At 41.9% G+C, this 26725-nt stretch overlaps 1 protein-coding gene across 3 annotated transcripts in view; it reads left to right on the plus strand.

Annotated features, from left to right (window-relative positions):
- The window catches only part of PDCD4 (programmed cell death 4), a 62944-nt gene that overhangs the window by 19687 nt on the left and 16532 nt on the right, over nt 1-26725 (plus strand). The window contains exons 1-3 of one of the 3 annotated variants that reach the window (XM_001927049.5): nt 13996-14152; nt 18810-18915; nt 25078-25380. In XM_001927049.5, coding sequence (XP_001927084.1) covers nt 18873-18915; nt 25078-25380 — 346 coding nt within the window. In that variant the 5' untranslated portion in view covers nt 13996-14152; nt 18810-18872. Of the gene's footprint in view, nt 1-13995; nt 14153-14908; nt 15329-18809; nt 18916-25077; nt 25381-26725 lie in introns of those variants that run through there. The other 2 variants (XM_021073217.1, XM_021073216.1) reach the window with 2 other exon arrangements.

The raw sequence follows: 26725 nt of genomic DNA on the forward strand, positions 1-26725 counted from the left end.
ATTGTTCCAGCTTATCGTCTCTAGATAGTGATGTGCTGAGGGTTGCACAGTTCTGACCCAGATTGAAATCAGCTGCAAAACACGTAGTCCTACACACACACACACACACACACACACACACAGACACACACACACACTTCTTGGGCAACTGAAGCCAAGTGCTGCTCACTGACACATCCTTTCCTCAACAGGCCAACTCCTTCCCAGAAGGCTGTGAGCTGAGCCAAGGCAAGCTGGCAGGGCAGCAAAGGCCCCAGGACACGCTGTCTGTTGAGCCAGGATCACTTTCCTGAGCTGGGTGCTGGCCTCCTGCCCCACGTGCCTCATTCTCACGTCTTTCATGCAGGGAGGTGGCTGAGTAAGAGGACACAGAGAAGGGGGCTGGGGGAATCTGGGTACTGAACACTCAAGACCAGGAACCAAGGGCAGGTTTTGACCCCTGCACATTTATGCAAATCCTGAACTATTTATTTCATTCAGGGAATAAAGCCCTTGTAAAAATGGTGGAAGCTGAGTCTTTCTCTTTTAAAAATTCCATAGTGTGTTTGCTCCAGGTGGTAAAGGACTAACAAAAGGCTCTGTGGCTCTGATCTGGCCCCTGCCCTAGTCAACGCCTTCCATAGCTTCCAACAGTCTAGGCCCATAAAGTCCTAACTATCTTTCAAGACCCTTCATGGACTGACCACAGCTTTATCTCTGTTCCAGCCTAGAATTGCCCTCTTTCTGTGCTCAGGCTTTACAGTCTTTTATCTGTACCCCTCCTAGTACACTTATCACTTTCCATGGCATATTATGCTTATTTTTATGGGTCTTATCACTCCTACTAGTCTAGTCTGTGAGCTCCTTAAGGGGAGGACCTTTGCTTATCTTTGTACCCCGAGTCCTAAAATGTACAGGGTGTTGTGCGGTGCTCAGGAAAAATTGTTGAATTAAACCGAAAACTCTTCCACAGGCTTTCACCTCGAGAGAGACAAGACATCGAATTCCCCACTGTTCCATGAGCAGGAAGGTCACCTTCAACCCAGCCTGAGAGACAGCATTTTAGACAGAAACCTCAGGGTCCTGTGAATCAGCCCTTCTCTTACTTTTCAGAGACAGGGAGTCTGAGACCCAAGCACTGGGCCAGGGACAGTGCATTGTTTGTTTCATTTAGAGCTGAGAGAGCAGCAGAAGCCACTTTCCCGAAATCAGACAGGGAGAAGGTGACAGAGCTGGGCTCTACATATGGATCTGCCTGACTCTAAAACTCAATTCTTGAGTTTCTGCCATGGCACAGTGGGTTAAGAGTCCAACTGCAGTGGCTTCAGCTCAGTGCAGCCACTCACTGGGTTAAGGATCCAGTGTTGCTGCAGCTGTGGCATAGTTTGCAGCTGTGGCTTGGATTCAATCCTTGGCCTGGGAACTTCCATATGGTGCAGGACGCAGCCATAAAAACAAAACAAAACAAAAAACAAAACTCATTTTCTGCTGGGAAAGGGGCCCCAGCCCCAGCCCTTGAAAATCCAGCAGTCCTGCTGGTTTCCCAGAAAAAGGCTTTGGCTGACCAAGGCCAGGGAGGGTTTAGGGACTGAGGCGGGCCACACCTGGCTCTGGTCCGGGCTGAGCTGTGTGATTGGGAAAGCTGTTTATGAGCTCTGCCTTTCCCAGGCCTGGCAGCTCAGCTATCCCAGATGGGTCTTTTCACAGAAGACCCGTCAGACAGGTATGAGAACATCACACAGAGCCTTTGTCCAGAGGGCACAGTGTTTTCCAGTGAGAAGTTTGCATTGGCCATGCTGATGGGAGCAAGGGAAGTAGAGGCCTCCAGCCTTCTGCCCGCAGGGCTCTGCTCCAAGAAGGCAAAGCCTGTAGCTCCCAAGAGGGAAGAGGGCAGAGGGGAGGAGAGGGAGCTTTGGCCAAGAGGAACTCAAGTAGAAACTTAGGAGAGAAGCAGTGTGGGTGGTATTGAGGGTCGTGGAGTAGGAACACCTCAAGGGCGCCAGTTGGGTTCTGTGTTGCCAGGCTACAGTAGGCAGTGGAAACAGCTCAGATTAATAGGTCCTTGGGTTCAAATCCTGCCCCTTACTGCTAGAAGGGCCTTGAGCAATTTTAAAAATCTTTCTGAGCCTCAATTTTTCTCATGGGCTCTGTGAGCACCATGGTGAGGATCAGACACCACAAAGCAGCCTCAGGCACACAGGAGTCACTCAGTAAATTGTGGAGTCTCTGAATTTTCTAAGCATCCCCTCGGTTCCCGGGTTTATGAACTAATAAAAGGATAGAGCTGTGGAGAACACCTGGGCAGTGGTGTCAAATGACTGTTGACAGAGAAAAGGAAACGAAATCACCATGAGTAGACCCACATTTAGAGGAACTCTGCCCCAGAAACAGTTGGGGGGACCACAGCCTGTTTCCAATTAGGGAGCAGCCGGTGGAAGAGCTGTGAAATTTAGAGTTGTTGATTTATAAATGCTTTCAGCTTAGCAGGAGTATGTGTGTGGTATGTAGGTGTGTGGTATGTGTACATGGTTTGTATAGGTGTGTGTGGTGTGTGTGTGTGTGTGTAGTGTGCATGTGTATGGTATATGTTATGGTGTATATATAGGTGTGTGTGTGGTGTGTATGTGTGTGGTATGTGTACATGGTTTGTATAGGTATGTGTGGTGTATATGTGTTGTGTGTACTGTGCATGGATATGGTATACGTTTATGGTGTGTATAGTTGTGCATGGTGTGTATGTATGTGGTATGTGTGTGTGTGTGGTGTGTGTGTGTGTTGTGTGTGTGGTGTGTGTGTTATTTCTATAGCAAGAGTTCATCTTCTTCCTGGAGATCTTATGTTTCCCTTTCAATACTGCTCAATAGCAAAGGAAGGTAACATGTTTATTGTGTTAATGCTTAATCTTTTAGTATATGTTTTCAGCTTAGGTCTCCCAAAGGCTCTCAGACAAGGAAAATGAGGCTCAGAGAGGCCACTTGTCTAAGCTCAGCCATTTGGTTAGGGGCAGAGGCCAGCCCCAGGCCCTGATTTGCCTGACAACAGTAGGTGTTGTTGACCTGAGTCCTGAAAGAAGAAACACCCAGATGCAAATCAAGTCAGGGTTTTGTTGCCCCGTCTGCTTATCATGCAGCCTTCTTGTGGTGTGTCACCTGAATACCTGTGCTCTGCTCTGGCTCTCAGACCCACAACTTCCTGCACAGCACCTCTGCACTCTGGTTTTATTTTTCTCAGCACTTCCTCTGCACTGTCCTCTCCCCAGTGAAGCAGGCTCAGTGAGAGCAGAAATAGCTCAGGGGCTGCTGGGCCTGGCCCCTGTGCTGAGGCAGAAATATCAACCCTGCCCCAGCGCATTGGGTCAGCGTGTTCCTGGGACAGCTGGAGAGTTCCTCTGCACGTTCTGCCTGGATCCAGCGTGCCTGGGCTCCCGGGAGGGCTCCGGCTTCCTGCCGTTCCTGGAGGCCCCTGCAAATTGCCACAGTTCCCCTCCTTGGCACGTTCTCAGCAAAGCCAGGCTTCAGCTGCAAGCGCTGAAGGCTGCTGGTTGCACTTTTATTCTCCTGAGCAACTCCCTGCAGATCCAGCCAATGACAAGCTGGCAGCTGCTGGGAGACACCAGGAAGTGACAGCCTCATGTTCAGAAAATTGAAATTGTATTTGTTCCTTTATTCTTTGACCAAACATTTATCAACAAGCACCCGCTCTCTGCCTGAGGCAGGAGCAGGGTTTTGGCCCCTCAGGAGCCCACATGAGTCTCTTGCACAGAGCACACAATTGGGTCATGTGTTTTATCCACTCTGCTTGGTTCTTCCAAGACCTAAGATGAAGATGTTTTCTCCCGGGATCACTTGAATTTACTTTTGCCTGTTGCCATGAACATCATTCGTACAGAACCGTTTTGAGATAATTTCCTCATCTGCATTTTCTTGGTGCATTCAGTGGTGTGGATTTTGCCCGCAGTTTCAGCCTGGAGCAGGCGCTTGTCACAGTCCTGCCAATGTGAAAATCAAGCTGAGCCTGGGAGACCAGCATGAAACCAGACAGACTGATCATAAGAGTGATGGAGAAAGACATGCTTCACTCTGCCCTGGCCAGGGCAAAACTTCCCACAGGAGGTGTATTTTATCCAAGTCTGAAGGATCAGTCAGAATTCAATAAGTAAAAATAATATCAACAGCAACCAAAGTATTATTATTAGTTAGGTACTTACAATATGTCAGGCATCCTGCTGAGAACTTGACAAACATTAATTTTTTGAACAGCAGCCCTAATGAAGTAGGTACTGTAATGATCCAGGTGATTTTACAGGTGAGGTAACTAAGGGTCACAGAAGATGAGGTAACTTGCTCAAAACTAGGAAACACAAGAGCCAGTATTCAAACTCAGCTCTGCTGTTAAGCTTTTTACTATGTCCAAAAATTAAAGGAGCATAAACAGGAATATGCTGAGAAATCTTGCTCCCATCCTGGGCCCATCTCCCCTCTGCCCTTATAGATGTAAACAGTTATATTCATTTCTTATGTATCCTTTCAGTATTCTTTATGCAAATGTAAATAAGTCAATAAATATTCTTATTTCTCCCTCTTTCTTATAAAATAAAGCAGCATATATTAACACTACTCTGTACTTAATGTAATCTTGGAGAATTTTCCACTGGAGCACATAGAGATTGTCCCTGTTCTTTTATATAGCTGTATAGTTCTCCATTTGTTGATCCCAACCTCTCCAAGACAAGGCAGTGTGCTCCCAGCTGGGAAGATGTGCATATGCTTTGCTAAACTGTTTAAATTTCATGGAGCACCAAGCCGTAAAGAGGTGATGAGATTGATTTTTTTTTTTTTTTGAATATTCCCTACATCAGGCAAGAAGCTGCTGCACAGCACAACCTGTCTGGACATGTGGCCCCACCTGGATATAAGGACACATACATTGCCATGGTGGTGGCTGGGGAAAGCCCTTCTGTAGAACAAGTTCCAACTTATCTCTGGCCCTGTTCCCTGCAGCCCAAGGCCTGGGCTTTTTATGGCCCTTCCCTATGTTATGCTTGCAAAATTTTTATAGAGTTTCCTGTGCCTCAGATGCGGAAAGCATATGCAGTCTTAACGTGTCACCCTGGGCTAATTCCCTATTGATTGTGCAAGAGCCCGAGACCTTCATAGGTGGTACTTAGTGTTCCCAGGCCTCTAGTCGCCCCTGGGAAAGCTTGCCATCAGGCTGTTACTGACTCAAACACCTTTGAAAGTGAGCTCGAGTCAGCAGTCCTTTTCTCTGAGATAGGGGATTCTCCCAGAGGATAAGAATACCTGTGGGAATAACTTTGGTCCTTTGAAAAGTGACATAGGTTTTTAAGGTCATGGATAATGGTTGGTAAAACCTTGCTGGCTTCAAAGGGGATGTGCAGTTTCTAAAAAAAAAAAAGCCCCATGAAATGCACATGGTCTCCTGTTTGCTGCTGTGGTGTTTACTAAGGTCTATGGCTTTGAGCTTCCCACATGCACTCATTAAAGCGATAAAGGCACCCCCTCTTTGCAGTGTGGTTCCATCTTGTTCTAGTGTTTAGATAGTTACTTTATCTCTCCAAAGGATTCTTAAGAGACTGTGGCTTATAAGGATAGCAGGTACTGTACAGCCTGCTGGATGAAAATCTGTATGATTGTAGAAAATGGCTATAAGCAGAATGTAAGACATCATAATGGACAGAGCACAGGCCCAGGAAAAATCTGGGAGATCTTTTAAGTTTTATACTTTTAGAGCAGTCAAATGGCCTAAGGTCACATATCCAATTAGTAGCAGAACTAGGATTGGAATCCAGGCCTCTTACCTTCTAGCCTAGGTCCCACTGTACTAAATCACTGCTTTCCAGTGTGCATTTCATAAGATGTGAATGGATATTATGAAAACACTGCCATGGTCAAGCAAGGTCAGGAAACATTGGGTTAAATACCATTAAAGGAGTTTACTTATGCTAGGATTTCTCAGAACCTTTAAAACACCATTGTTTATTACGATCCTGCAACAGGGGAGAAGTTCAGGGGTTTTCTCCAAGTTTCTTCATCCTTAGACCCCTTTTGTGGTGGAGTATCTGTGGAGCATATTTTGAGAGACAGCATATACTGCTTCCTCTCTGAAATAGTTCAAGAGGTTTTTTTTTTTTTTTTTTTGTCTTTTGTTGTTGTTGCTATTTCTTGGGCCACTCCCGCGGCATATGGAGGTTCCCAGGCTAGGGGTTGAATCGGAGCTGTAGCCACCGGCCTACGCCAGAGCCATAGCAACGTGGGATCCGAGCCGCGTCTGCAACCTACACCACAGCTCACGGCAACGCTGGATCGTTAACCCACTGAGCAAGGGCAGGGACCAAACCCGCAACCTCATGGTTCCTAGTCGGATTCGTTAACCACTGCGCCACGACGGGAACTCCCTCAAGAGGTTTTTTAAGGATACATTTATGGCTATTAGAACTGTGTCCTTTGTTTAGGAAACACTGGGATGTTCAGTGTATGTATCTGACCCACTGAGGTCCATATAATGCCAGGCAGCTGCCATACCTGACTGGAGTGACTATCGCAGTGGCCCACAATGTCATTCCAGCTCTTTTTTAGGACCACTGCTCTCTTAAAAACTATTTTGTTTTGATTTGCTTCCATGTTGTGGTTACTTTAAAGGCAATTTGATTCTGCATCTGGTTTGACATACCAAAGAAAGGTCAGTGGCATTTCTTGGTGGAACATCCACTCTGAAAATGAGTCTAAAAGTAATAGCATGCTATATTCCAGAAGTTCTTGATCTTTTCTGGGATAGGACTGTTTTGGAGGTCTTATTAAAAGAAGTTCAGACCCAGTGGGTCGGAAAATACATCTTCATCATAAAATTTGCATAAAATTTTAGAATGTTCTTGCACCCTTTGAAGCTCATCAATAAATCACTGACCTAGAATCATTGCCCTCAAAGAGAACTTTCTAAAAACAAAGTGCACACACATGCACATGCATCTAAACAACACAAGAGCTTTTAAGTGGCCCCCTCTGGAGTTATCTTTTTTTTTTCTTTTATTCTTGGTTCTTGGAGGGTGGTGCCTTGTTGCCTGCTAGTTCCTATTTCGATGCTGGCTTTGTCATTTATGCTGGAGGGCTGCCAATCACGTTGTGTTAAATGCAGAGTTTGGAGATTTCCTGGAGCTGCTTTAAAATGTCAGTCCTTGTTTTTCTTTCTGGAAGCTACCTGTTTTGGAAGGAGAGAGAGAGGGAGGGAGATAGAGAGGGAGAGAAGGAGGGAGGGAGAGGAAAAGAGGGAGGGAGGAAGGGAGGAAGAGTAAGGGCTGAAGGTCAAGACACTCTGGAGAAAGGAAAGCAGCTGTCTATAGTGGGGAGGGGTGCTATGGCTGTCTATAACTTGCCTGGAGCCAGACCTCTTCACCTTTCTGGGCCTCAGTTATTTTTTTCTGTAATCTGAGCAAGTTGTCCTCACTGGGCCGTCTCCCAGGAACTTCTGTCTCTGACCTTCCAGGGGGCTAACTTCATCTATTATAAACATTTCGTAATAAAAAGCAATATATCCCTTGGCTCTTACCGTTGCTCTTTTCTTACTTTCCACTACTTTATTTCATTTTTCCCCAAATAAGTAGAGGATTGAATGGTCCCCTTCATTAATTTCCTTTGCTTGGTATGTCTCACTCTGCCTAGCATTGACCTCTTGAGCCTACTCTCCACTCCTCTCCAGCCCTCCCTGGTTGTCTTTCTTTGTAGATCAGTCTCTCTTAGGCAAAACCCACCACCACTCCTTCCTCTTATTTTCCAGCATAGAGTCCATCATTTCCCCACTAGGCTCCATGTGCTCTGTGGCCTTGTTTGGGAGGCGAGCAGAAGCTGTGCAGATGCAGACTGCGGGAGGGCATAATGGCAATTTAGGAGCACTCAGGGCTCACTGGAGAAGAGGAGGTGAATTCTGAGAAGTATGAGACCTAGCTGAGGACCCAATGTTCCAGAGAGGGCAAAGCTCTGGAGATTCAACTGGAGGAGTTCTTCTCTACCTTGACCCAACACAATTGGATGCAGGGAGTGGTGGTTGGAGTAAGCACTAGAAAGCACTGAATGGTGAAGAATGGTCCCATGAGCGCACAATTCTGAGGAACTGGAGTTTTACAGGCTCAGAAGTCAGGCCAGGTATAGATGATGTGTTAAAATTTAAGGGCTCTTTGGGAAAAGCTGATCTTCAAGAGTTCCTCAACCCTAATTGTGTTCGTTTCTAAATCTTCAGGTAGCAGGAGTGATGTGGTGGGGAAAACACATAGATGACTGCACCGAGAAAACCCCTCAAAAGTTGAACTGGGGAAGTGAAACCTTATTAGCCTTTCTTGGTACAACTATTTTTAAACATTGCATCTACTTCTCTGTGCTATGCCTCACGTTACTCTATGCGCTTTACTCTAGGAAAAAGATTCTTGAAAATGCCCCCAATAGACATCTTCTAAACATTATGCGAAACCTCCCAAGGCCCTCTTCCCCCTCCTTCCTCACTTTCAGGACCTCAAAATGGGCTCATGTGATAGCAGGAGGCTCCGGGGACCAGAAATGGGTTCATATACTTAACTTTTATCCAAGAGACTCAAATTTGAGTAGGCCAGGCCTGGGTGCCAGAAGGTCTGGACTTTCTCTGTCAACATGATCCCTAGCTTGTGCAAGGCTAGGACACTGAGACTGCATTTTGTACTCTGGCTCTGCTACTAAATAGCTGTGTCACTTTGGGCAACTTAACTTCTCTGGGTCTCCGTTTCTCCATTTGTAAATGAAGGGTTTGGACTAGAGAGCCTCAAATTTCCTTTTAGTGTAAAAGTCCCATGGTTACCAAAGATCTACTCAAGTCTCATTTTCTGCATTTTTCGAATATCTTTATCTGTTTATCCACTTCATAGGGAGGGGGTGAAAGTGTACGTAAAATTGCTCAGTAAGTGTTAAAACAACACAAATGTCAGCTATTGCCCTTGTTATTAGAATTCTCTACAGAGCTCTCTCTTTCCTCAGAGCACACTTCCTGTTTTCTACCATTTGTGCAAAAGAACATTACAGTGCCTTATATGAACTCCTAAAATTCAGTCCATCATTTGACTGAATAGGAAGCAAGATGTCAGTTCAAGCAGGTAAAGTTGTTGCAAGTGACAGTAATATCTGAAAGTTCTTCAGAAGGAAGTGGGCTAAATCTTCCCCTGGTCCCCAGAGAGAGGTGGCCTCTCTTGATCTCATTCAAGGGCATGAACAGTGCTTACTAGGAAAACTTGTGTTCTCAAATGGGGCTTTGCTCAAAGAATGAAAAAGCCTTAGAGAGGTTCACAGGCAATAGCAGTAATTTGAAGTGCTTATCTTTTGCCTAGCATCTGTGCATTTCTAACTAATTTACCCATAAGAACTCATTAGCATTCCTAACCCTATACCAGGCTTTAGGATGGAAGGAGGTGATATTATCTGAGTTTTGCCTTGAGACAAATGCCTGGATTGAGAGTGACAGTCCTTCTATTCACACCTGGTGGAATTCTCCCCTGCCACCAGCAGCAACCTCTCTCATCTCTTGTCCCTCACTACCAGGACCCAGAGTTGCCATCGCAGTGGCTTGTCCAGCATCAAGGAGCATCAGGAGTGAAGTGGCTCTTTAAAGACTCCTCGCATGGGTCAATTCCTTCTTTATAGTGCAAGAAATTGAGACATTCGATCAACTCAAAGGGCAAGTGAGACACACAAAACAACATGGCTGGTAACTTTTCTCAAGAGGCAAAAACTAGAAACCATCCTCCAGCCTCATCCCGAGCCCCCATACACCCTAACAAATTAAACAGTCCTTAGTATCAATAGTGCTTAAACCTGAGGGGTCAGGAAAGATGAGGTACACAATGTCTGACCACATATTATAGCTTCTGTTGCCATCTCTGAACATTTATGTCATGCCCTTCATTGCCCTAAGCTCCTAGAATGTGTCATTCTTAAATGGAAATGGAAGTTGTAATTCCATCATTCTGGATAGAATGAGTTAAGGGAAGGGCCCTCTGCTTTTCTTCATCCAATAGCTAAATTAACATAACCCACAGGGACAGGGCTTTAGGGAACAAAAAAGTCAGTGTGTGAGCAATTATAATATGAAATGAAAGGTACATTGTGGCCCAGTAGCCTGGGCAGCTGGGCAGCTCTATGATTTATTTTTATTTTTATTTTTTATTTTTTAGGCCCATACCAATGGCATATGGAGGATCCCAGGCTAGGGGTAGAATCAGAGCTACAGCTGCCAGCCTACACCATAGCCACAGCAGTACAGGATCCAAGCCATGTCTGCGACCTACACCACAGCTCAAGGCAATTCCAGATTCTTGACCCATTGAGCAAGGCCAGGGATAAGACCTGCAACCTCATGGTTCCTAGTTGGATTTGTTTCCATTGCCCCACAATGGGAACTCCTGGGCAGCTCTATGATTTAGACATTACCTACCCGAAGGTAGAATGCAATGCCTTTTGCCAAGAAAACACCTGGATCAGCTCCATGCTTTTCACAGAATTGGCACACAATAAATATTTGTGGATTGATTTGATGGGGAAAAATTCTTGGCACTTAGATAGTTTTCCACTTTTCACCTTATTCTTTTGATTTTTAAAATTCTTTTAAATGTTTAGTAAAGGCGCAGGTGGCCAGTGTTCAACACAGCTAGAAGGAAAGTTGGTGATAGCACCTGTCATCTATAATTCCCGAACTGGTGACTGATCTTCCTACTCTGGTTCCTCAAGATTCTCAAGGCACATTAGCTTATTAAAGATACTGACAAGAGTTGGGACAACTGGAGTTCCTATTGTGGCTCAGGGGGTTGAGAACCCCACATAGTGTCCATGAGGTTGATGGTTCGATCCCTGGCCTTGCTTAGTGGGTTAAAACTCCTGCATTGCTGTGGTGTAGGTTGGCAACTGTGATTTGACCCCTAGCGTGGGAACTTCCATATGCTGCAAGTGCATATGGAATGAAAAAAAAAAGACGACTTGGGGCAACAACAACAAAAAAGACTAAAAACTAGTTTTAACCTTGTTCAAGCAACTGATTTTCTTTCTTTCTTTTCTTCTTTCTTCTTCTTCTTCTTCTTTTTTTTTTTTTCTTTTTTTTGGTCTTTTTAGGACCGCACCTGTGGCATAGGAGGTTCCCAGGCTAGGAGTCCAATCGGACAGCTGTAGCTTCTGGCCTACGCCACAGCCAGAGCAATGTGGGGTCTGTGTCTGTGAACTACACCACAGCTCAGGGCAACACCAGATCCTTAGCCCACTGAGGGAGGCCAGGGATCAAATCTGTGTCCTCATGGATACTAGTCAGATTCCTTTCCACTTAGCCACGATGGGAACTCCCTTTACTTTCTTTCTTTCTTGGGCCACACCTGTGGCATATGGAAGTTCCCAGGCTGAGAATTGGAGCTACAGCAACTCAGGATCTGAGCTGCATCTCCGACCTACACCACAGGTCAAGGCAATGCCAGATTCTTACCCCACTGAGTGAGGCCAAGGATTGAATCTACATGCTCACAGAGTTCCTACCACTGAGCCAAAATGGAAAACTTCCTAAACAATTGATTTTCAAGTCAATTTGATCATGAAACAATCCCTCCTCCATTAAAAAAATAAACATCCATTAAAAGTCCACAAAATTTGTTTTCTTTGGAAAATATCCTGGGAACTACCAACAGAGCCCAGTTTCTGGTTTTTTAAATTTATTAAAAAAAATTTTTAAACTTAATTTTATTGGAGTATAGTCGATTTACAGTATTAGTTTCATGTGCACAGCAAAGTGAATCAGTAATATGTATAAGTTTCTGATTTTTAATAGCAAAAAAACAGAAGTCCTGAGAGTGACTGAGTTCTTACAGATAGTTAGTGAGGGAGCTAGGACAAGAACCCTGTTTCCCTACTGCATGGTGCAAACTGGTCAACCACATCCAACTGGAGGGTTATTCCCTAAGGTGGGTGCTGGAATGCCAGGCCTCATGGATAGTCCTTGAGATACACGTAAATGAATGTGAATATTTTACTTCATCATAGGTCCTTTGATGGGGGGGGGGTAATTCGCTTAAAGACAGCAATTGTTTTAGATGCTTTTAAAAGTGGGTGGGCATATCCCACTCTTTTGTTAGCTCATAGTTCTTGGGGTGCTGGCCCACTGCAGTCTAGATGTGCCATAGGGGCTTGTCTGTTAAATGAGTAAATGGAAGAACCTAGAAAGAAGAGTCAGGGAAGACTGGTGACAGGGAGGAAGAAGGAAAGGGTTCAGAACTAAAAAGGAGAAAAGGAAAAAATGTGTAGAAGAAAAAGGGGTGGGTGAAAAAAAGGAACCAGCAGTAGGCAATCAGTAGAGGATTAGTGCAGTTCTGGCAGAGAAGGGAAAGGAGACAGTTGCAGGTGAAGAGGAAAAAAAAACCCACAAAACAAAACTGAGTTTTGACTGGGAAGCTTTGCTTTTTAAAAGTAAGTAATACATGAGGCTAATTCAAATGCTTGGCCATGTCCAAGAGATAGGGCTCAACACAAGCTGAGAACCTCTATGAACTTAGATCAAGTTGTACATATTGCACAGTTACAATAAATGTGCAGGATATTTTCTCAAGCACCAAAACAATAACAGATGAGTAAGACACACATCTTGGTCTCAGCAAGGTGGCAGTCAAATGGGGGAGAGGAACTAGGACAGGGACTCAGATATCAAAATGCCAGAATGTGATCAGTGCCTCTGTAGGTTCAATGAGCCAATACTGTGAGGAATCAGGAGACAGGAAGATCGTATCAAGTTGTGAGGCTCAAGGAGGACTATGTGGGAGAGCCAGGAGGCATGGATAGGATTGCATTTAGCAGAGATAGGAGGAGAGGCATTTCAAAGTGGTGGCGAAGCTTATGGAATAGTGAGTGGTCCATGTGGGTTCCAGTCAGGGGTGGGGGGGAGGACTGGGAGGAGTGTGGACAGACATGGCTAGAAAGTCTTGACCTCTCACCTTGGGGGCTCGAATGCCTGGTTGAGGTACTGATGCTGCAGGCAGGCAGTGGAAAGCTAGAGACTGGGTGTGTCAGAGAGAGAGAGAGAGAGAGAGAGAGAGAGAGAGAGAGAGAGAGAGAGAGAGAGAGAGTGTGTGTGTGTGTGTGTGTGTGTGTGTGTGTGTATGTGTATGTAAATGATAGCATTAGAGATGATTCCCAGGCAGGGTAACGGGGTAGAAAGGGGTAAGTCAGAGCTGGCTGGCAGAGGAGGACCCAGTTTGGTTCCAGAGAGACTGACCATTCAGCTGTTGCACATCATGCAATTGGAAAATCCAGCCAGAAATTGGACTGGCTGAGTCCTCTTCCGTGATGACGGAAACAGAAGGTTCTAGTTGTTATTTCAGTGGGATAGGGAAACTAGGAAGAATGTGAGGAAAGAGTAGCCAAAGAGAACTGAGCCAGGAGGAAAAGACGCAGAGAACAGCAACGGGAGGCTTAAATGTCAATAGAGAAATTACTGCTATGGTTGAAAAACCCAAGCCTTGGAGCAGGGAATGCGTTTGAATCCCAAGGACCCCGACCTGTCATATTCAGCAAAGGGACCTCAAAGAGTTTTTGGGACTGTTTCCTAATCTGTGAAATGGGAGTGATTTTCAAAGGGTTGAGAGCAGGTGATTTGCACACAGTTGGAGCTAAGGAGGGAGCACGGGCCAGCAGGAGCCGGTACCAGAGGGGTTAAGGCTATCCCCCCTGAGGAGGGAAATGGAAGCATGGAGCCGCAGGAAGCCCAAAGCCTTTGCTTCAGCCAAGCTTGCTGACTGGCTTGTGAGGGGAATGGGTGAATGGGCCAAGGCAGCCTCCGCCTAGTCCGCAGCCTAAGGCGCTGCCCTTTCGCCCACGCTTCCATCCAGCGGGTCCGTCCTGCCTGCTCCCCCCCCCTCAGCTTCCCGCCCAGGTCCAGGCAGGCGCTGGAGCCAGAGGCGCATGCGCCCTACTGAGCCCTGCACAGCTTTCCACGTTTCACTTCCCTCCCTTTCCCTCCTCAGCTCCCGCTCCACCGCCACGATTGGCCAGCCGACCTCCCGGCCTCGGCCAATAAACGCCGCCCTGTCGCCCCCGTGTTACTGGGTAGAACAAAACAAAAACAAACAGAGCGAGAAAGGCCAGAGAGGTTCCGAGCGGCGGCGGCTGAGGCTGAGGTGCGGGGTCTAGGCTGGCGGATCAGGGACGTGGGCGAGCGGTGGCGGTGGCGGCGGCCGCAGCCGCGGCCCGAGGAATCAGTAGCGGCGGGGCGGATAGCGAGCTCAGGAGGACTGCTGCCTCTCCCGAAGTCCGCGTTTCTCCGAGCCAGCCGCTCGTTGGGAGGGGGAGGGGGCGTGGAGGCCGCAACCGGGTTGGAGCTGGGCCAGCGGGGCGGGGGTCCGCCGCCTTCTCGGAGCTCAGTAGGCCCGGCCGCGCCAGCGCCGACGCCGCGGGCTGTGGAGAGCCGGACCCGGGTGTCTCCTGCTGGGCCCAGGCCTGGAGCGCGGCGGCGCGGTCCCGCCCCCTTCGGGACCCCTCTGGGCTTAGCGGGGCGCGCGTGCTGCTAGTAGGCCGGGGGCTCCCCGTCCCCGCGGAGGCCGCGTTTTCATTTTCCTTTGTGGGTGGGCTTGGGGAGACGTGCTTCTGGCCTGACTGAAATCCAGTGAGGAAGGTTTGCGCCTTCCCCGCTCCCTGACCTCCTTGGGAGCCTGTCTGAAGATGTGGCCCCCGGTCCGGCGTTCCCAGACCCCGGCTCTCCGCCCGCGCTCGGGAGCCCCCGCGAGGCCGCAGGGGTCCAGCGCCCGCGGCGTCGGGCCTCGGCTGGGGTCCCGGCCTGCGCCCGCGGCGAGGAAGTGGGCTCGGGGGCTGCGGGAGGGGCGGCTGGGAGGCAGACACGTGCCGGCCGCCCTGGCCCTGCGCGAACTTTGCGGGCCCCTGGTCGGGTAAAGGGTCGCTTGTTTAGTTTAAATGAAATCTCTCGAAGAAAACAAAGGCAGGAAGGGAGCCCTCTTTCTGTGAAACGCATGCTGTGTGGGCCTCATAAGTCAATTTGGCGCTGCAGCGTATACGGGGAGGGTTTTTTGTTTTTGTTTTTTTGCAAGAGCGTCAAAACTGGCTGCAGACGTCAAAATCTCCTGTCTTTCCTTGTCCTAGTGAGAAATGACAGCGTAGCTAGCAAGTGTATGGTATCTACAGATGATTAGGATGATTAAAAAGTAGATTCGTATGAGGAAAAAGTCATCGCCTGTTTTTCCTTGTATTTTCACTGTTAAATTTTAGAATTTTTTCATTCTTGGTATTGTAAGGCTTTTTAGAAACCCACCCTACACTTTTTAAAAAACGGACCACTGCAGGTGCGTTCTAAATTTTATTATTGGTATTTATGCCCTTAACCTTCCCTTCTTACGGGTTTGTTAAATTTCTTAATATCTCAGCAGGCATCTTTGAATCATATTTTGTTGTAGTGATGAGACTATTTTCTAGGAGTGCAAAAATAAGTGATATTTTGATATTTTCTCTGCTGCTCAGTTTTGAATCATTGTGGTTGAATGCTTTTAGCTAATTTTGTTTTAAGTGGCTAGTTAGTTGTGATTGTAGCCCTGGAATGAATACAAGTAGTTTTCTAGTTAACATATGGCCTAAACTTGACTCCAGAAAAATGTCAGAGTGGTTTATGAGGTATAGTTCAGAAAATAGATTTTGGGGGAGGTGAAATGGAGGGTGAAGTTCTATCTTTTAGGGAATGTCTTGGCAATTGAATACGTATGATTTTTTCCGTGAAAGACATTGGAGAAATGAAAAGTGTTTAATTTCAGTCTAACTTGTAGTTTTGTTTTCTTTATAGTTTTGTGTGAAGGATGTGGAGTTTAGATTTTTTTGCTGTTCATTTTCTTAAGATTGGGGCAAAAATCTTAAGGATTGTTGAAGTAACTGGCAAAAACCCTCATTACTTTGAAGAGTAAAAACACTGAACATATCTTTATTCTTCTCTAAACTTTTAAAACATCTGTGTTGCTATCAAGTGAGATTGAGTTCTTGAATGTGTTGTCATTGCCAAAGACCCAGACAGGGCTTTTTGTTGTTGTTATAATTACTTAATAAAAACAAACTTGGCAAGTTATCTGTGGTCATTACCTGATACTTTGCCCAACTGAATGTCCTTTTTGTTATAGTTTAGATAGCATTTTTAGTGTTTAAAAAGGAGTATTTGAAAATTTGATGTAACTAACAGTAGGAGTCTGTTTTTTTTCCTGTGTGTGTTCTGTCTTTTTAGGGCTGCACCTGCAGCATATGGAGGTTCTCAGGCTAGGGGTGAATTGGTGCTGCAGCTCCCAGCCTACACCACAGCCACAGCAATGCAGGATCCGAGCCGTGTCTGGGACCTGCAACACCGGATCCTTAACCCACTGAACGACGCCAGGGATTGAACCTGTGTCCTCCGGGATAATAGTCAGATACGTTCCGTTGAGCCATGACGAGAACTCTGTGGAGTCTGTGTTACTTTTATAAGTTTCTGTTAACCCTAAAAAAGAATCTTCTAGAGTTCCTGCTGTGGCACAGTGAGTTAATGATCCAGCTCCTCTCTAAGGCGTTGTCCATTCGGTCTCCAGCTGTGTGCAGTGGGTTAAGAATCTAGCTTTGCTGCAGCTGTGGTGTGGGTTGCAGATGTGGCTCAGATGCAGTCCCTGGCTGGGGAACTTCCATATGCCACAGAGTTGGCCAGAAAATGGGAAAAAAAGAATCTTCCTGTAAAATATTAAAATCTTGCATTGAATTGGTGCAAACAGTAGTAGGTTTAGAAGGTCTGTGTTCTAATCCTGGTTCTTCCAAAGAGCAGCTGTCTCTTCGAATCTGTTTAGTTGTGTGCAAAACCAAACAGTTTAGTTAAGTTCCTACCTCAAGATTATTTTTAAATGTTCATGAAATAATGCACATAAAATTACTGTTTTTGGTCATGTCCCATGGTATGTGGAAGTTCCTGGGTCAGGGATCAAACCTGCACCACAGAAGCAACCCAAGCTGCTTCAGTGACAGTGCCAGATCCTCAGCCTGCTGCACCACAAGAGAACTCTCTAAAATTCTTTTTGAATTATAAATCACTTTATAAACATCAGTTATAATCATTTCCCCTGCAGAAGGTATTCTTTCAAAGATTATAGCTGTGTCAAGACTTTTAAAATATAACTGTCTTACACATATCGCATTTTTGCTTTCCTATAACATGTAATCCATATGCCGAAATGAAACAGATACAGCATTTTCAGCCATGGAGGACACTGAATGTTTAGGTTTGCAAACAATTTTTGTTCATATATCTATATGTATCTCTATGTACATACATTTCTAAGGTTCATTTTTTCCCCTAAATCTGAAGTTGGTAGGAGTTAATGATTTGGAAAAGTATTTGCATAGAATCACATATGTCTGTTTATTCTGAATAGAATTAGAGAGTGATCTCACCATTTTCCTAACTTCTGAAGTAGTATGATAACATCTTAGCCTAAGAATTGTGCCATATTGAGAAGTTTATAATTTTATCATAAGGTATGTGTTTATTTTGTTTTACAAAATAATACCCTTTTCTGGACAAAACGGCTATACAACTTATAAGATGTTAAAATAGTACATATTGAGGAATTTAAAAGTCAGTTTCCCCTTTGAGTTCCAGGAGGCATTATATATCATTTTGATAAAATGACAACTAGGTTATATGAAAAAAATGCTTTTTGTAGTTAGTTTATTAGTCATTGTCATTAATTTGTGCACTTTATATCTTAAAGGATGCACTGCTGGTGAGATGATTGTAAGTGACTGGAAGGACTTAAATATAACCTATGTGGCTTAAGTAAATAGTTAAGTACTCTAAACTGCTACTTAAAAAACATCTCCAGAGAGATTCTGAAATCATTTAGTTACACCTTCTGGTGATAATTTTCATCAAAATATATTTTGAGGAGTTCCCTCTGTGGCACAGTGGTCTGGGAGTCTGACTGCAGCAGCTCGGGTCGCTGAGGAGGTGCGGGTTTGTTCCTTGGCCTGGCACAGTGGGTTAAGGGATCACAGCCATAAAAAATATACATGTGTATGTATATATATATATATATATAGTAGCTTTTTTCAAATAACATTAGGTTTTTATCACTAAGTTAATTGTCTAAAAGTTGTAACTGATTTCATCAATCAGAACCTTCCAACATTAATAATTCTTAAGCCATTTTTAAACCAAGATCTAAAATATTGAGATGCTAATGCCATTGTACTTATTCTTAAATAGGTAAGGCTAAAAAAAAAAAGAATGGTTTTTCAGATTATAAAAATGATGCTCTCATTAAAGAAATTGCTGATTTAAAAAATCTCCCCCAATCTCAAAGTCTTGTAATAGTAATTGGAGATCTACTGATATTCTCAACTAAAACTGTCATTTGCATTGTAAAGTACTAGATCCAGTAGTTTATTGGTAATGAGCTATCCAATATCTATGTATAGCACATTAATAATGAGCCTGATATTCCTAAAGAAATTGGAATGTGTGTATACTCCTTTAACTTGAAAAAAGTGCAGATAGCCAATCTGTCTTTTAATTCCAGGTTAAAGGGGTGCTTTGGCATGTCCAGAATATAGGCTTTTTTTTTTTTTTGGTACACAGATAAATTTCTCAGGAAGATGGAAACCAAATGTTAATTAGGGGAAGCTATTTGAAAGTAAAACGAACACTAAAAAAAATGGGATTATACGACGATTTTTTTTTTCCCCCAACAGTCTGATTAAGTAAAGTGAATATATCCTAGTTATATCAGTTTGGAAGATGTTGAAACTTTTTTTTTCTTTTTAAAGAAATACATCTAAAGGAAGATTTCCTTTTGGTAATTTAATCAGTGCAAGTGCAATTAAAGAAAAATGGATGTAGAAAATGAGCAGATACTGAATGTAACCCCTACAGGTAAGTAATAGTATATTGAACCTCGATTGTATTGTAAGCAGTTTTTGTGAAAACATGATTTTGTTTTTTACTATTTTCTTTTTTTTATTTTAAATGATTTTTATTTTTTCCATATTAGCCTGTTTATACTGTTATATCAATTTTATACTGTATAGCAAGGTGTCCAAGTCACATGTACATATACACATTCTTTTTCTTACATTATCATGCTCCGTCATAAGTGACTAGATATAGTTCCCAGTGCTATCTCATTGCTTATCAATTCCAGAGGCAATAGTTTGCTTCTATTAACCCCAAATTCCCAGTCCATCCTACTCCCTTCTCCTCCCCCTTGGCACCACAAGTCTGTTCTCCATGTCAATGATTTTCCTTTCTGTGGAAAAGTTCATTTGTGCAGTATATTAAATTCCAGATATAAGTAATATCATGTGGTTTTTGTGTTTCTCTTTCTGACTTACCTCACTTAGTATGAGAGTCTCTAGTTCCATCCATGTTGCTGCAAATGGCATTATTTTGTTGTTTTTATGGCTGAGTAGTATTCCATTGTGTATATATACCACATCTTCTTAATCCAATCATCTGTTGATAGACATTTAGGTTGTTTCCATGTCTTGGCTATTGTGAATAGTGCTGCATTGAACAAATGGGTGCATGTGTCTTTTTCAAGGGAAGTTTTGTCTGGATATATGCTGAAGAGTGGGATTGCTGGGTCCTATGGTAGGTAGTTCTATATTTAGTTTTCTGAGGTACCTCCATGCTGTTTTCCATAGTGTTTGTACCAATTTACATTCCCCAAAGCAATGTGGGAGGGTTCCCTTTTCTCCACACCCTCTCTAGCATTTGTTATTGTAGACTTATTAATGATGGCCATTCTGACTGGTGTGAGGTGGTTCCTCATAGAAGTTTTGATGAAAACATGATATTATAATTGTCTTTACTTTAAAAACCTTGGAGTTCCATCATGGCTCAGCACTAGTGAACCTGACTAGTATCCATGAGGATACAGGTTCGATCCCTGGCCTTGCTCAGTGGTTTAAGGATCTGGCGTTGCTGTGAACTATGGCATAGGCTAGCAGTTGCAGCTCTGATTCAGCCTCTAGCCTCGGAACTGCCATATGCCATAGGTGCGGGCTTAAAAAGCAAAAAAAAAACAAACCCCAAGAAACAAAAAAATAAAAACCATCTTATGCTGTAAGGAAACCGGGCATATTATTCTTAAAATCAAGTTTGTGATTCTTATGAAATTCATCATGTCATATTTTTCTGCCTGTCCTTTCACATTTCATACATTTATTTCCCATTATTTATAATAAACTATATGATGTAGAAGAGAGAAGAATAGTGAATCTGCTCATTACTGTTTTTACGTGAGCTAGATATAATGTAGATTATTGTTGGTATCTTTGATATCTTTCCTAACTAATAATTTATATACTATAAATTAAGTATCAGTATTTTCCCTGATACTTCATTAGAACATTATTATCGTAAAAGTGGTTTTGTGGAATAGATGTCCAAAAGCTGAATGATTTCAGAACACTTTTAATATATATGTAGCTTTCAGAATAATCCTTGTAGAGAGTTAATTAGGATTTTGAAATGTTTTGAATGAGAGCTTTTAATGTTGGCACATTTTAGATAATTCTTTGTTTTATAATTAATATCAAGAAGATCTCTATTTTCTGTAATTTAAATATTATTTATTGTACTTCATTTTTTAATACTAGAGCTTCATTTTTTTCAGTGACTTTAATTCACTGTGTCCAGTTTTCTTTGATCTGAACACACACTTTGAAGTTGAAACATCATTGCTGTTTTGTATTTACAAACCTGATTAAAATGTGCTAGAAAGTTAGAGCTGAAAGGAATTATTTCAATAATTATGATTATTTTGGTACTGCTGTATGTAATAGCTTTATGAATACTTTTTTTTTAGAATTATAAATGAGTATTATGTCCCTGCTTCATTTAGGTGAGGATGGTAATAATAAAACTTAAGAAAGCATTTCCCAGATAGGTAATTGTTTCTTTTTTGCACTGTCCAGTATGATAGCCAGTAGCCACATATGGCCATTGAGCGCTTGAAACGTGTCTTACCTGAATTGAGATGTGTTATAAGTGCAAAATACATACAAGATTTCAAGAGACTTCGTGTGAAAGAAAGAAGATGAAATCCTCACTAACTTTTTATATTAGTTACATTTTGAAATGATATAATTTATTAGATTAAATAAAATACATTAAATTTCACTTGTTTCTTTTTCGTTTTTCATGTTAATACTAGGATATTTAAAATTACATATTTGCCTTTCATTATATTTCTTTCTTTTTTTTTTTTTTTTTTTTTAAGGCTGCACCTGTGGCATATGGAGGTTCCCAGGCTAGAGGTCTAATTGGAGCTGTATCCTCTGGCCTATACCATAGCCACAGCAACATCAGATCCAAGCTTTAGCCTCTGCGACCTACACCACAGCTCATGACAATGCCCGCTGAGCAAGGCCAGGGATCAGACCTGCAACCTCATGTTTCCTAGTCAGATTCGTTTCTGCTGTGCCACATCGGGAACTCCTCATTATACTTCTGTTAGCACAGTTTCTAAGTTTTACTTTTTGTTTTCTAACTATGACAAAGCCTAGTTCTAACCTTGTTCTTGATTCCTCTGCTCACTACTTCCTTAAATACTTAAGTACTTGGATAGGCCTAAGACAGACCTTCTTTGCAATAAATTCTTGTAACAAATAGTCCTAGTCAGACAGACTAGTGTACTAATTCCAGCTTCTACTCTCCAGCTCTGTTACTTTGGTCAAGTGGGTTATTTGCTTTGACTTTTAGTTTTCTGATGTATAAAACTGGACTATAAATACCTTCTTTATAGGTTTAATGTTAGAATTAAGTAAGATATAGTTTATGTGCACGCCCATAGCAAATATTATGTATGTCACAAATGAAAATGTGCTAATATTGTTAATTTATGTAATTCAGTGGGCCAGTAATTGAACATGTGATTGTCTGGTACTGTGGTATAATATAAGTTGAGTTGGTTATTATTTGAGATGTCAGAGAATTCAGAAAAGAGGGAATTAGTACATAGTAGAAAACAATTTTAAAGTCACCACATTCTGTACTTAGGTATTTTTATCTTTTTAATTTTGGTTTTCTTAAAGTTAGTTCAGTAGTGTTATGGAACCTCAAACTTAGATGAGTATGAATAGCAAAATATAAAAGGACAATTGATATAAACATGGGTAAAAATATAAGACCTAATATATAAAATAGACCTAGATGTGTCTACTGCTGCAGACACACAAACATCTGTTAAAGGATATTAAAGTAGGTGAAGAAAAGATACTGAAGTGTAGGAAATATGATTAAATTGAAAACTTTATTACTACAAGGGACAAGCATTTATTATACTTCTAAGAGAGGCCTTTATCTTCTGGTTAAGTTTGGTGGTTCACCTTAATTGTGGAATAATGAAAGCACTGTGTTAAAGCTAGATATTTAATGCTTCTTCATCCACTCTTACTTGAAATGCCATCTGATTTGTCTGATTTCTGGTCTTTCTTCTCTTTAATCATCTTTTCTCTCTTTACATTCACTCCCTTATTCCCTGTTTCTTTAGCTGTCACCATTCTGCTGTACCCTAGCTTTGTATTTTCCATAGTTATAGTCTTCTAAGATTCAAACACTGGTTTGAATCTTGGCTAGAGTCCTTTTTAGATATGTAACTTTTCTATGAAACATATTCTGTCTAAAAATGAGGATAAACAGCTTCATAATGGAGCTTTGTGAGGATTATAGACTATGTGTGTAACGTGCTTAGAACCTGATATCTAGCAGGTAGCAATGGTGGTAATGACTACTGCTACTATTACTAGTACTAGTCATAGTAGTTTAGCTGTGATGGTTATATGATGATGTCCCAGATTCACTCTCCTAACAGTGGCTTCCTTTCCAAGTATAAAAACTTTTAAAACATCATTTTATTATTTAACATATTATGTTTGAAAGCTCTTTATTTTTTCCCTGGAAGTGTCACTGTCTTATTTATCCCAAAGTTATTACCCTTGCCCTTTCTAGTTAGTTTGTGTCTAAATTATCACAATATTTTTTTAGCTGGTCTTTTGTTTTATAATTTTTTTTTCTAATATATTCTGTATTCCTCTGACAAACTAATCCCCCCATCATTTAACTATGATATCAAATCTAAGCTCTGACCATTTGAATGTGGGAGTGGTCAGCCACTATTCTGGTAATGTAAGCAGGGGCAAGATTATGAAGGACCTGACATTTCAAGGTAACAAGCAGGGGCAAGATCATGATGGACCTGACATTTCAAGGTTTACACTTTACTTGGATCCAATAGGAATACCTTCAAAGAGTTTTCAATTTGAGAAAACCAGTTTCCATGCATTTTGGAGAATTGTTTGAAAACCGAAGGCAGGAGACTACTTTATGAGACTGCTGAAGTCATATAACTCTACTTAATATTTTTGTTTGCTTTTTGATTGCTGCAGGCTCCCTAACTTTTTTATACTTATGTCAAGAATTGTAAAGTTTTTAATATATCTGTGCTTCTTTTTATAGGTTGATTTAAACATTTTTTAGTTTCAGCATATTAAAGCATGTTAAAGCCTGTGCGTGTAGACTTGACAGATCCTAATTACACTTAGGAATATTTAAAACATTTGAGTTAGCCATAATGAACAAAACTCTGGCCCAGGGGTAATTAAATCAGTAGCTTTCTGACTTAAAATGTTTTCAGAGTAAAGTTGATAGTCTGCATGTCATTTGTTCTCCATTAACATTTGAGTTGATAGTATAAAGGATACCCCACTAAATGCTTAAGATACAAAAACATGCAGTATAGGCATGGTTCCTCTTTTGAAGCTTATGACTTATTTGGAAAAATAAGACAGTTATTTAAAAAGAAATGATTTCTGTGATGTGGTAAATGAGCCGTCTCTGAGTGTTATGTGGCTAGGATTGTTAGGAAAGTTTTCATGGAGGAAGTAAAACTTGAGCTATCTATCCTAAAGGATTTTGTTAACTGAAAAGAGCAGTGAGGATGACACTTTAAATAGATGATCATTGGAAATTCCAAATATATTGCTATCTTTCAGGGATAATGAATAAATCTTATAGGCTGGACAGTTTTCAGAGAACGGTAAGTAATGTGAGTCAAGTTTGGAGAGATGAATTAGAACTTTGAGGAGTTCCCATCGTGGTGCAGTGGTTGGCGAATCCGGCTGGGAACCATGAGGTTGTGGGTTTGATCCCTGGCCTTGCTCAGTTGGTTGGGGATGCGACGTTGCCGTGGGCTGTGGTGTAGGTTGCAGACGCGGCTCAGATCCTGTGTTGCTGTGGCTCTGGCGTAGGCCGGTGGCTGTGGCTCCGATTCGACCCCCAGCCTGGGAACCTCCATGTGCCGAGGGAGCGGCCCAAGAAATGGCAAAAAGACAAAAAAAAAAAAAAAAAAAAAAAAAGAACTTTGAGAAGATGGCATTGAAAAAGAGTTTTGTATTTAAAAGTGGTGAGGCATTAGCACCTCAGCTTAATAATCATATACAATAAGTTATCAAATACCTTTCAGGCTCTTTGAGTTAGTAATATTTTCTTTGTCCATAATTAACCATGAGATATTTTGCAGGTTATTTAAATGCTCTCATCCTTAGTATCCTTATCTGTATAAATGATGTAATAAATAGCTCTCAAACTTGTAGGTAAATGACAAAAGTGCCCAGCCTAGTGCCTGGTAAATAAAAGGCATTCTGTAAATGTTAGTTTATATACCTTCTCTCACAGTCCTTAGTCTTTTCTTACTATCTTCAATTGCTTAACTGCCTTAGCTAACAAAAGTCTAAAGGTTTTATATTTGGTGTTTATATTAACATATGTTTTATGATTTAAACACAGTGAGATAACATGCTTTCAGTAAACTTTGTTCATTAGTATTCAGTGCCTTAATTTACTTTCCTTTATAATGTGAAAAGTGATCCTAGTTAGTTGTCATTTATTAGATTGAAGTTGCCAGTAAATGACTGTTGTCTATAAAAATGGTAATTTCATGTGATTCACTTTGTAATTTATGACTGTAACTGCTATAACAATAGATGGTTAAAATGCTTACTGAGAATTTTTTCCTTTCATTTTCTTTTTAAGATCCTGATAATTTAAGTGACTCTCTCTTTTCTGGAGATGAAGAAAATGCTGGGACTGAGGAAATAAAGAATGAGATAAATGGAAATTGGATTTCGGCATCTTCCATTAATGAAGCAAGAATTAATGCCAAGGCAAAAAGACGACTACGGAAAAACTCATCCCGTGACTCTGGCAGAGGTGATTCGGTCAGTGATAATGGAAGTGAAGGCCTTAGAAGTGGAGTAACTGTACCAACCAGTCCAAAGGGAAGGTTGCTAGATAGACGATCCAGATCTGGGAAAGGAAGGGGACTACCAAAGAAAGGTTGGTATATACCAGTCCAAAGAAACAAATGGAAAAAATTTTGTCTGATTCTTGTACTGCAGTTTCCTCGTTCTAGGAATGAGAGAAGTTTAAACAATGATGTAAGGCTTTATAGTTTGTGTATGTTTTTATATGGTAATAATCTGAGGACCATCCCACTTTTTCGTTAAGTTGAGCCTTTTTTGTTGTTTGAGTAGACTTAGTTTTTTGGAGCAAAACTTTATCTCTTATTTCTGGCAAAATACACACCAGTGTTTTTCATGGTTAAGAATTGTGCATGTATTCTCTAATTCTGCTTTAAAGAAGTAGGGTCAGAAATTCATCATATCTATTATATGGTATAGTAAATCTAATTTGTTAAGAGTACATGGTAAATATAAGTTTGATTAGTAATATCTGAATCAGAATTTTAATAATTTTATAGATCTGATTCTGATTTTTCTTTAGCTCTGTTTATTTTGAGTACTGGAATGGAATGGTCTTGTTTCACTGGTGTGTTTCCAGTGTCTGGAGTAATGACTAGCAATGTAGGTACTTAAAATATTTATTGAATAAGGGGTTTGTCAGCATTTGTCTATAGTAGGATTTTGATGGTTTGGAAATTTCACCAGCTCCTAAATGGTGGGAATGTCAAATTATCGCCCTAAGTGTTTTGTGCTGTGTCAGAAATTGCTGTTGTTGAATGGCTCTGCAACCATTGGTTGGGCTCAAATGAAACCTATTTACCAGATTGTTCTTTTTGCTCTGGTGGCAATGATTATACTGTATGTGTAAAATAACCTCCAAAAAATTGGTGTACTGTAAAGTTCTTTTTTTTTTTTTTTATCTTTTCTAGGGCTGCACCTGTGGCATATGGAGGTTCCCAGGCTAGGGGCCTAATCGGAGCTGTAGCTGCAGGCCTACGCCAGAGCCACAGCAACGCTGGATCTGAGCCAAATCTGCAACCTACACCACAGCTCATAGCAACACTGGATCCTTAACTGAGGCCAGGGATTGAATCCGCAACCTCATGGCTCCTAGTTGGATTCGTTAACCACTGAGTCACGATGGGAACTCCATAAAGTTCTTTAACAATAATGTAATATATTGAGCCTTAAGAAAATATTTCAGGAAGTTTATTTAGTAAAGCAACTTTAGAAGTTGGAATTGCTAAACTTTTGCTAGTCAGTTTATATATAGAAGTAGAAATAATGATGAATTCTGTTAATACTTAAATAGTAATTAGTTATTTTTAGGATATTGGTAGTTATAAAGTGTAATGTATCCTTTTACAGCTAAAGCATGTTTTACTGTCAAATGTCTGATGGTGGTCACCCTACTTCTTTGTTGAATAATTTCTCCCTTG

This window comes from Sus scrofa, chromosome 14, assembly GCF_000003025.6.
Source record: "Sus scrofa isolate TJ Tabasco breed Duroc chromosome 14, Sscrofa11.1, whole genome shotgun sequence".
NCBI lineage: Eukaryota > Metazoa > Chordata > Mammalia > Artiodactyla > Suidae > Sus > Sus scrofa.